The 11,764-nt window shown below is 40.9% G+C and overlaps 1 protein-coding gene across 3 annotated transcripts in view; it reads left to right on the top strand.

Moving 5' to 3' along the window:
- The window catches only part of LOC133138140 (N-terminal EF-hand calcium-binding protein 1-like), a 50,434-nt gene extending 44,306 nt beyond the window's left edge, over nucleotides 1-6,128 (top strand). For all 3 annotated transcript variants that reach the window (XM_061256638.1, XM_061256636.1, XM_061256637.1), the window contains exons 12-13: nucleotides 825-916; nucleotides 3,386-6,128. In XM_061256638.1, coding sequence (XP_061112622.1) covers nucleotides 825-916; nucleotides 3,386-3,414 — 121 coding nt within the window. In that variant the 3' untranslated portion in view covers nucleotides 3,415-6,128. The remainder of the gene's footprint in view (nucleotides 1-824; nucleotides 917-3,385) is intronic.
- The last annotated feature ends 5,636 nt before the right edge of the window (nucleotides 6,129-11,764 follow it).

Below are 11,764 nucleotides of genomic sequence, written 5' to 3'. Positions count from 1 at the left end.
GAGGCCGTCAGTTGAAATTTAAGCCTTTTTTTTCTGAAGTGGATATCTAATGGGAACACAATGACTCAGTGTTCATGTCAAATACAAGTCAGTCTTTTACATTAAAGTTCGGCTTGTACCTAGAGAGAACAGATAATGCTGTTTCACTTCCTTCACTGAGAAGTTTGTGTTCCCCATCTCTATGCCAGGGCTTCTCAAACTCAGTCCATAGGCTGGTTTTCATTCCCACAATTGTAACATTCAAATGTTGTGATTAGTTCTTTGATGCTTGTAATATCTTCTAGGGGGGTGTTTAAACGGAACATTAGGTGTGCTATTGGGGGAGTTCAGGCCTGGATCTCTGCAAAGCTGCTTCTAACAATTCCATTGGTACAGAGTGCAATACAAATACAATAACATTTAATTTAATATAATCATCCTGTGGAAAAAAATCAGTGAGTACTTTATTAGGTAGACCTGTACACCAGGCTGTTTATGCAAATGCAGACATGGTCAAGAGGTTCAGCTGATTTTTAGACTAAATGTCAGAATGGGGAAGTTAAAACCACACACACAGCAGACATTACTTTCAAGTGAGGACTCGTTCAGCTCCATGTCTGCTAAATTACTCATTGCTCCCTCCCTGTTTTGTGTTTCACCGACTTTCCCAGTACATGAACGGAAAACAGAGATGTACGCAGATTCACACTAAAATGCTAATGCAGTTTTATTAATGCTAATGCTAATGCAACCAAAGAGCTAGCTGTATCATCATGTGTGAAAGAATGTTGGCAGCTACCCTCACCTATTCTGCCCTTTTCCCAAACCCCTCGCCCTTACCTCAGCTACCTGCAGTCCAACGCCAGCAAGACCTTTCAGCGCTGCATCATCGACGTGCTGGAGGACCCAGAGATTGTGTCCACCATGCTGCTCCCAGGTCAGTCCAGCATGGACACGCAAGGGGGGCTCATTCAGGTCACTTATCTTTCACCTCCTTTCTCCTTCATCCTTCATCCTGTCCTTACCCAGAAATTCATAGAGGTCTGCCATCTTTAAGGAAATTCCAGTCCATTCAATGTTCCTTCTAAGAATTATAAGCCAAAGTTGGGAGCCTCCCAAAGTTTTCTTGAGCAAGAAAACATGAGCACATCCCCATGGAAGGAGCTGGGAGCAAGGAAAGGAAAAAGTAGGTGAAACAAGCCATTGGAAAGAGCCCAGCAACTCAGTAGAGCACTTATGGTGAATGATGACTATTAGCAGGGCTACTCAAATCTGGCCTCCAAGAGCAGTAACGCTGCTGGTCTAATTCTTCCCCTCGAATCAGGGACTGCATCAGGCCTGGCACTCCAGGTGGGTGGATCTCCAGATTAACAGTGACATCAATCAGTCTATTAACTATCAGGTAGAAAAGACATCCGGCAGTACTACTGGTCTCAAAGGCCAAATTTAAGTATTCCTAACGATGGCATAGGTCTTATGGGGGTGTATGAGAAATAATGGGAACAATGGGCTTGATTTCACTACGACTGAAAATGTTCATTTTAAAAGTTTAACGTGAGCAAGGTGATTGCCGCATTTCGTTTATACTGATTCATTGTGTGTTTGGTGTGAATTCTGGGGAAAGAGATTGGACCGCAAGCTCCACTGGAGTTAATTAAGGTTATGTGAGGTCAGGTGTGTGGAAGCTATAAAGTGCACGCCCTATGATCGATACATTTGCTGGTTCGCTGGGTTTTAATCAAGTATTATCGTTTCTATACAGTAAACAGGTCCACTCTGTTTTTTATTGGCACAGCATCGTTCAGCACCATTAAAGTGCAAATGAACCTGGTGCACGGCAGAGTGGAAATATATTGGGGTTTCACCCAGAGTGAACTGTATGGTCTATTTGCTGTTGCAAATCCACGTCCCATATCTCTTCCTTCTTCTCCCCTGATGGGGTAGATATGCTTAAGCCATGCACCCTGTATGCACTGGTGCGTGTAACATTCAATTTTGGCCTCATCTGACTATGGCACTCTCTCTCAGTCATAATTCCAATGAGGTTTGGCAAACTCCAGATGCTTGGTGTTGTTTATTGTGCTCAGTGAGGGTTGTCTTCATGCCACCCGTCCAAAGAGTTTGTTAGTATGGAGGTGCAATCTTTTTGAGAGTTGGTGATCCAAGATCCAACCAATCTCTCCAATTCTTAAACTGTGATCCTTGGGGTCTTTACGGCCTCCCTCACCATGTTCCTCACCATCTGTGGGGACATTGTGTACTTTCGTCCTCTTCCTGGCAAGTTCGCAACCATTCCATACATTGAAATTGTTTTCTTATTGCCCAGTGCTAAGTGGTATGTTTTAACAGTTTCTCTATTTTGTTGTACCCATTACAAAACTTCTGGCGACCAATTACCATCTGCCCCTTCTACATTGACAGTTCTTTTGCTTTTCCCATGCTGATGGATGACAAAGGGAATTTGCATGCTTGTTACCTCATTTTTATACTCTATTGAAAGAGGAAGTGATGGAATGACACATTATTGTTAGTTTAGACTTATAGATTATTTAATTATTTAAAATTGTTTTGCCAATTTTACTTTGTTTGATTTTATGTACAATCATTTTGACACCTAAGATTTTCAGAAAAAAATGTGATTTTTATAAAGGTGGCAATAATTATGGTCCACTGTATATGTAAATATATGTCTGGAGAGGAAAGAACATTGATCTGGGTGCCTGGGGTGCTGCCAAGGGGCTCATCGGGTTAAGGCAGTGTTCATGTTCAAGTACATGGATGGGCACTGCAGTCCGGGACTGAATCCCCACTGTACCAGTACCAACATTGGCCAGGAGGCATGCGGGGTGACACACAAGGGCTGGGAGCACGGTGGGCAGTGTTCAGCTGACGGGGATCCTCATCTCATCGTTCTGTAGTGACCCCCGCTGTTCAGTTGAGAGCCCATGAGTCAGGCTGCTCTCTGTGTGAGCCCGTCTCACGAGGTACAGTGTGATAAAATGTGGCGCTTGGTACCTCGTGTTTCAGAGAAGAGAGCTTGCTTTACTGTCCCAAATTAATAAAGTAATGAGCTTGGATATATGAGTGGGGGAAAATGAAAAATGGAAGGCAGAAAAAAAAGGAAATAAATCTACTTCTTACGAGGGTGTACCCGGTCCTATGTTTGTAGCCTTAATCTTATTGGCTTGTTCTGCAGTTATATGGCACAGCAGTGAAATCATGAAAGAAGATTGTGTGCAGTAGTGTTTGTTAGCATGAGCCCACAGAACTATAGGCTTTTTTGGAACTGAAGGCTCCAGTATTGTCTTGCATTACAATCACCTTTCAGACGCAAAGGAAGTGGTCGGAGAGGGGAGTTGTGCTGTGGCTGTCACACTTTAATGAATTTCCTATCCTTGTGTTTTAGCCTCCTGGTGGATTATGAACAACAACTGACAGCGATAATCCGTTAGATGCACACCGACACCCCAGAGGACCAGATAAAGCAGGAGTTTACGCCAGCTGCACATCTTCCCTGAGCCATTTACAGAAGAAGAGAGAGAATCAATTGCAGACAAGTACAGAAGCATTTGGGCCTACCAGGACGTTAGCCATAACTATGTGTTCATCTGAAAACGGAGAGTGGCAATCATTGTTTGACATGCACATACGCACATGAAAAAATACCTGGGTCCAAGTCAGATGAGCAAAAAAACAAACGACAACATTAAGAAAACACACAAAATTAATCCCGAGTAAAAGTAGCTTTTGTTTTTGGCATGCTGTTTCAATGGGATATGTGGCTGACATGAGTCAGTAGTGTAGTTCCCCGTGGAACAATCATGTTATTCCGCATTGAGTCATGCTGTTGATAACTTTGCCAAGCACGACTGAATTCTGCATTAATAATGTTGACTGCATTATGGGGGTGTAACAGGATCTTAATTATTTTTCCAGCACTTCAGTAAGACTGAGTTTTGTCTAATTTGAAATGTATTCATGAATACCTACAAAAGCTGTCAAGACGAAAATACCTTGTTAAGTGTTTGCATGAATTTCTCTGATTTGCGAGTGTTTGTGTTTGAATTACATTGTTTATTAGTTTGTAGGTGCATCATGGAAAATTGTAAGTTTTGCTTGAAAATCCCAGTGTTTTGTAAATGCTTTTGAGTTCTGCACATTAAAGGGATTACCTGTATGGTGAATAAAGGATATTGGTTACGTACAACATTAATTTCCTTAATTCAGAATCACGCACACACAAATATAATTTTACCACACTTTGACGAAAATGTACAATATAGAAAAGGAGTACTGTCTAACTTGCTTGACCCTTCTTTTGTAATTAATGTTCATCTATGGTGACTATTAGTTCTACTAAAGTGAAGTGTATTTATGTATTGTACCGTCTTGCTAATATTAGTTTGTCTTCAAAGAAAAAAATGCAGTTGCATGCCAATTGGTTGTAGGGCTTGAAGATAAGGTGTGACAACAGCAAGCCATTTTCAATAACAAATTAAAAAAAAAAAAAACAGCAACCAATAGAAAAATCCCAGTTGTCCCCACAAGCTTCGTTTTGCAGGACGGCACGGATCATCGCAGTGGGCCCTGTGTGCCGGCATTAAATAATTGATTGGAGCACAGTGTGGGACTGTTGACACATGGCATCACTGGAGTTACCTTCCTGTCATGCGGTAATTGTGGCTCGACTGTAGTAATTTGCCTTCCCTGATAACTGCTGAACAAGTCATCATTGCTGGATTGTAAGACCATCTCTATACTTTCATTGCTCCAGGAAGCGAAGGAAATCAAAATAATTATAGTATTACATTTTTTTATTACATTAGCCTATTTCATTATGAGTTCATTATTTATTTTAGCTGTTCTGTCAGCATGACTGGCTAATTATTTTTTTCTGGTTGCTTGCAAATTGTCATTAATCCAGTGGTATCAGGAGAAACTGTTGCTGAGGAGCCAGGTGTTTCCCCAAAGCTTCCACTTGCATTCAGGGCAAAGACAGTTGGCAGAATACACAATACAGAGATAACAATTGTTCACAGAATAGAGAATCCAAAGCTCCAAATCAATTTCCATTATTTTTGACTATACATGGATACTGTGAATTCTACTGAAAGAACACCAGTTTATCAAATCTATAAAGGAGGCGGATGTGAATATTTCACAATATCTATTTAATGACATCCAGCTCATGCTTATCCAGCTAGACTTGGAACGCTGACAACTAAAGCTGGGGAGCCCATTGACAAACAGCTATTACACATACAGTGAGGTCTGTAAGTATTTGGACAGTGGTACTATTTCAGTTTTGTTTGGCTCTCCAGCACATTGTATTTGAAATGAAGCAACAAATATGAGATTAATGTGCCGATTGTCAACATTAATTAGAGGTTATTTACATCTGTATCTGGTGATCCTTGTTTATTTTGGTAAGCCTATTGACTTTTTCTAAAATTCCCCAACCTCCTCATAGCTTCCTTGACTCATTGGCGCAAACACCAATAATAATAGACTCCAAAGCAATCAAATGCCTCAAACCAAGATTAGACATTGAAAGCTTTCTTATACCTGCAATAAGGAAGCCATTGAATACACCTGTCCAATCACAATCGGCTGAGAAGCCAACTGTCCAATTACTTTTGGTCCCTTAAAATGGGGTGACTATGTAAAAGAAGTGATGTAATTCCCACATAGATCACCCAATATGGATGTAAATACCCTGAAATTAAATGTGATAGTCTGCACTTTAAGCTCATACTGTTTCATTTCAAATCCAATGTGCCTAGCCAAACAACAGAAATAGTACAACTGTCTTTTAGAAATTGTTTTTGTGGAAGAGACGTGGTTTACTCCGAGACCTACTACTTGAAAGAAAAACCACATTATCAGCTTCCAAACTGGCTGTTGTTTTTTCAGTTAGTTTAGTCTTTTGTTGTTTTTGGTTTTTAACCACTAAAAATGGGAAGTTAACTGGCATGGAGAAGCATGCTTACCTTGCCCCAGACTGGTAACATGCTGAGTATTGCTTCAGGAAATAAACCCTTTTACCATTAAAAATTTAAACTACATGCTTGTCCTGACCCTGCAGGTCATTCTCCCTTTTGTGCCTGTCTGTTGGTATCAAATATGTTAATAAAAAACGCTTTGAGAAATTTCTGGGATGCCATGTCTCATTTGGGCGTGAAATAAATTGTTGTCCATAATTGTTCCAAGTATTCTGCGTTAACAGTATCTCAGTTATACGTTTTATTGTTGTTTTAGCACCATTGTACAGACAAAAGCAGAGTGAACTATCCACTGCATCAGTCTTTCCAGTAATGCATTAGGCATAATATGATTGTATTGTTTTTTGTTTGTATTTCATTGAAATGGGCACTTTATTAAACTCTGAGCGAGACTTTATAAAATGTATTTTCGAAGATGAAGCATTGCAGTGCCTCCAGCTGCAGACCTTCCAGAAACAAATGCATATATTTGTCTCCCTTGTTTGTTTCTAATCAGTGACTGGAGCTTTGCCTATAGCTTCTTGCCACCTGCTTTTTTCTTGCGCTGCTCTCTGTAGAAAAAGAACGGAACAGGAAGAGTGTTATTTCCTCCTTCTGAACCGTGAAGGCCTTTGAAATGTACTGGAAATGCATTAATCATGGGCTCATGAATATCTACCTTTGAAAGGACCGAACAATAGCAGTGAAATTACCCTGACAGCTTCTGGCCATATTTGGGTCTTTGCAATTTATTTCTCCCACGTTTATAGCGAGTCATGTGACCTTATCAGGTTAAAAATGATCACCCCCTCTGAAACTACCCAGTCTACTGAAACACACTTTTATCACTGGGCAAGACAAGGTTGGATCGTAAGGGAACATGAATGATCTGAGGGAGGGACGGCAGGGGTACTACGGGTGGAGACAACTACAATTTCATGGTCGTCAGGGGTGATTTATTGATAGACAGTTAGAACTTGAGTTAAGGGTTGAGACAGAAGGTGGAGACAGGCCAATTTCACAATGTAGTCTCGATCCAAGGGTAGAGATGGGTCCAGTCCAATGGTCCAAAGAGGAAAAATCTGGGTGGATACGGATGCAATTTACAGGTAGAAACAGTTGTAACTGAAGGTCAAAGACAAGTGTACAGTTGTTGAATGGATTTCCCAGATACCTTTATCAGGCTGGGCCACCATTTTGGGGGAAGGTCAACATTCTATCTGTGAGGTGTTTCAGCACCTCTGAACACCTCTAAGGCGAGTCTGAATCAATCTTAGAAAAGTGTAATAATACTTAAATGTTAGAAAGTTGACATTACCTGGTGCATTTCTATAGAGATACACTTATTCAAAGTAACATATTTGAGAGAGACAGCAAAATGGTTTCCGTAAGCTCTTCAGAGCTCTTCCAATGACAAGCCTCCTTCATCTGAGCTGCCAAGACATACAAACCTAGAAGTGAGGACTGTATACAGGATGTGTGTGTGTGTGTGTGTGTGTGCGTGTACCTATGTGTTTGTGCGCATGTGTGCGTGTGTGTGTGAGTGCATGCGTGCACGTGTGTGCGTCTGTGTGTCTGTGTGTGTGCGCCGGCTATTGTACCATTAGAAATCTGGGTTAGTATTAGGTGTGAATAAACTACAGAACGTATATTTGTCTGACATATATTTAAAATGCTTTGATAAAGAAATTACTGAAGCTGTGTGTGTGTGATAATACAAAAAATAAATGTGTGTTCCATCCCATTTAATTAATATAGTGCAGCTGTCTTCATTAGTTCTTCAATGTTTTTCCTGTCTCCATACGCCCACATAATCACCCCCTGCTGATGGTCTACACACAATCCCTTGTATTCTTACTACCATTGATTCCCCCAGATCATAGCTGCTAAAGAGTCCTCAGTTGACTTAAATAATTTAGAATACACTCTGCTTTTGTGGTTTTGTAAACTGGGGCCTGTTCCACAAAGCAGATTACTCAGTTAGCTGCATAACTGCTCAGAGGAAAACCCAGAACAGCATTTTTATGTTCCAGATGTGGGCAGGGCCCGGCCGGGTTTTACTCTGGAGAGGAGTGGTAGTGGGCGAGTGGAGTAAAGGAGGGGGAGATTGGAGGTGACAGTGATGTTGCACTTTCTGCTGGGAAAGTGTTTTTTTTTTAGGGGAACTATGACTCGGGAAGAGGGTTTTTGTCAGTGTAATCAGATACCACTGTCCATTTCATATTATTAGTATTCACTCTTCAAAAGAACACAAGAAGCTCCCTGCCCAATCTCTCTCAGCCTTTTATATCTTGTCTGGAGCCTTTCCTCCAATGCACTCACTCATTACCTTTATATTACGTCAGGATCTACTTCAGCTTTCTGATAGAATATATCAACCTCACTGTCCTTATGTCCTTCAAACCCACCTCACCTCCATTCACTTCCAACTGACCCATTAGCTGATTAGTTTTCACCCCCCCTCAGTGGACTCACGGTTAACCCGTTCCCTTGCAGTATTAAGACTAGGCGGTTTTGTAACTCTCGTTTCCAAAGATAGATCTGGCTACCTGCATTCCTGTCATTTTTGCTGATGAAATCTTTTTCTGGACAACATACTGCACTGTCTGTGCTTTCGCTTATCTGGCTGGCCCCATCCTGCAATCTGTTCCTGATTTCTATTTCTGCTTACTGTCACTTTTAGTAGGCCCTAATTCAAACATAGGTCTTCTCTCCAAGAGATTGACAACACAAGCAACCGTGCTCATATGGCACTATTCACTAGCCACACCGAGAGAGGTTTAAAAACACCAAAATCTTCTACATTATGCCTCAGAGTGATCTGAACCAATCATAGTGCTTTGTGGGGAAGAGTGAAACCATGTAATTTGTTCAAATAAATATAGCTCCTCCCATTATGGGGTTTATGGAAACTCAGTTTAGATCGCGAACATTCACACCTTGTCAGGACATTCAAACTGGGGTTAATATGACAAACCCCCAACTTCTGTGAAGTTTGTCAGTATTATGTTATCCATGTCACAGGTAAGTAGTGGACAATGTCAATATCAATTGCAGAATTAGCCTGACTCCTGACTCCAGACTGGGTCATAATATTAGAAGTAGATATTATTAAATAATATGAAAAGAAAACACATGAGGGAATTCTTGGGACTGGCAGGAGTGAAACTAGGACATCCTCAACTATGCCTGTGGGGAGTAATACGGTTTTTATGGTCAAGTGGGGAGGGTGACTGAGGAACACAGTTAATACCATTCCGTGGAACGGGTTCAAAAGAGAACAGCTATTCCACAGAGGTCTAATTAACCTACTGCTGTCACTAGCCATGAAAAGGGCCATTAATTATTTTTATGGCAGCTGGACTGTCACAAGAATGTACAGGCTGGGTCCCTTTTGATAAACCACACTGGGAATACCATGGCCCTGCCTATAAATATCGCTCCAATGAATCTAAGCTGTGTACTGACCCTGTTGAGCTATGTCATTTCACACCTTGGCCATAAGAATACAGACACATTGCCGGGACATCGTAAATGCCTCCAGATTATTTCTGATTATTTTGCCATGTTCTGAATCAGTAACTTGAAAAGAAGAGGTTTGACCACCTGGCAAAATAATTAAAAACAGGTGCTTGGAGAAAAGACTAAATAAGTTATGCTCATGTACAATGTACAACTCCATAAGGTTTGTGACAAAAACATTTATTTATTGATATGGCTCTGTACTTTGCAATTTTAGATTAAATGAAACAATTTGCATGCAAATTCTGAGCTTTTATTAAAATGTATTTTTATACATTTGGGTTTCGGCATGTAGGAATTATGGCACTTTTCATCCACCCACCCAATTTTAGGACACCATAATGTTTGGGACATATTAAAGTTATGTAAATGAAAGTAGTCATATTTAGTACTAAGAAGGACTCTTTAAGGCCAGGGTGGAAATATCTAAATGTCAATATGGGCTGAGCGGGACAATTATGCCTTCAGTAGTATTGTTTCCGGCACAGTGCGTTGTGAAAGGTTTCAGCAAAAGCATTAGGCTAAGCTTCATTTCAAAGCCGTAGTGTACACTATTAACTCAAACCGATGGCGCCGTTAGGCCTACATGACTTTAAAATGCCTGTGCATGGCTGGATATCTGCGTCAGACTTGGAGCAGCTCTCTGTTTTCTGGGAGCCCCGCGTTAATGATCCTTCATCTAAAATGTTGAAAAGAATGGGCAAGTTGTCTGAATACCCACCTATAAGGACCAAATTCACAACTTAATTTTTTTTAGGTCACACTAAAGATATAAGAACTGTGTTTGGGGAGATCAAAGAACAGTAGTATCCATCCAGTGGCCACTTTATTTCATATGCTGGCTGGTTAACACAAATAGGCTTCTCCTCCACACTGAATAATGTGGCTGCTACTGAATATATAAAGCATGCAGACATGGTGAAGAGTTTTAGTTGATGTTTTGACCAAACATTATAATGAACGAGATGCATGATCTAGGTCACAGAGAAATGGTGCGATAAACAAAAAACAACAAGTGAGGGGCTGTTGGTGAACACCTTGTTAAGGAGATAAATAGTCAGACTTGCTCACAGAAAGGCCACAAATTCTCAAATAACAGTGATTTTCCAAAGAGGTGTGCAGAAGGGTATCTCTCAATGCACAACGTGTTGAACCTTGAAGTGGATTGGCTACAGCAGCAGAAGACCATTATATTACTTTACATTACGTTATTGGCATTTGGCAGACGCTCTTATCCAGAGCGACATACAGTTGATTAGACTAAGCAGTGGACAATCCTCCCCTGGAGCAATGCAGGGTTAAGGGCCTTGCTCAAGGGCCCAACGGCTGTGCGGATCTTATTGTGGCTACACCGGGATTAGAACCACCGACCTTGCGTGTCCCAGTCATTTACCTTAACCAATACCCTACAGACCGCCCCATGACCAAGACCATGCCGTGATCCTCTCCACTTATAGTCAGTATTTGGTATAGATAGCATGAATCCATGGATCCACTGTCCTTGTATGAACAGTGTACACTGGTGGTGGTGGTGGTGTGATGTTTTCGTCCACACATTAATGCTATTAATACCCTTAATAGCAAAGCATTATTCAAAACATCTTTTGAATTCCACAGCAAACCTAAACATTGTTGCTGACCGTGTGTATCCCTAAACATGTGTAAGGCCACAGTCTATTTTCTGCTTTTAAAATGGTCCTTCAGCAGGATAATGTGACGTGCCCCAAAGCACGCAATATCTCATGTTGGTTCCACGAACATGACAGTGATTTCTGTTTGCTCTAATGGCATGAATGTGTGGAAATTTTCAGGAACTGTATGCTGGTATCAAGTGAGCAGGGATGAAAATTCCTAATGAATGTGTCCAGCACTTTGTTGAATCCATTCCAGAAATAATTCAGGCTCTCCTGGCGGCAAACATGGGTCCTACCCAGTACTAGATATTAAACTAGCTAATAAACATAGCGGACTGAATTTTATTTCATAATTACAATGCAAAATCCCATATTCATATCTTGTAAAATCATTGTCCAGGGTTCACTTTTTTGCCATCTGGGGTTTTCCACCTGCTCATAGAAAAGTAATAAAATAATACACACAGTAGCCTTTTTATTATCATTTCCTTGTATTGCTCTCCGAGGTCTTTTCTCAGAATCAATTGAAAGATAATAGTCAGTTTTTTGTTGATTATAATAGTCCTCCTCGTCGTTTTGACCAGCATTGCTGCCTTTTGACATTTCCACAGTACAACCAGGCACTGCTTCGCCATGAGAATAATTTGA

The sequence above is a fragment of the Conger conger genome, chromosome 10 (assembly GCF_963514075.1).
Source record: "Conger conger chromosome 10, fConCon1.1, whole genome shotgun sequence".
Taxonomy (NCBI): domain Eukaryota; kingdom Metazoa; phylum Chordata; class Actinopteri; order Anguilliformes; family Congridae; genus Conger; species Conger conger.
This window is presented reverse-complemented; position numbering and strand designations above follow the sequence as displayed.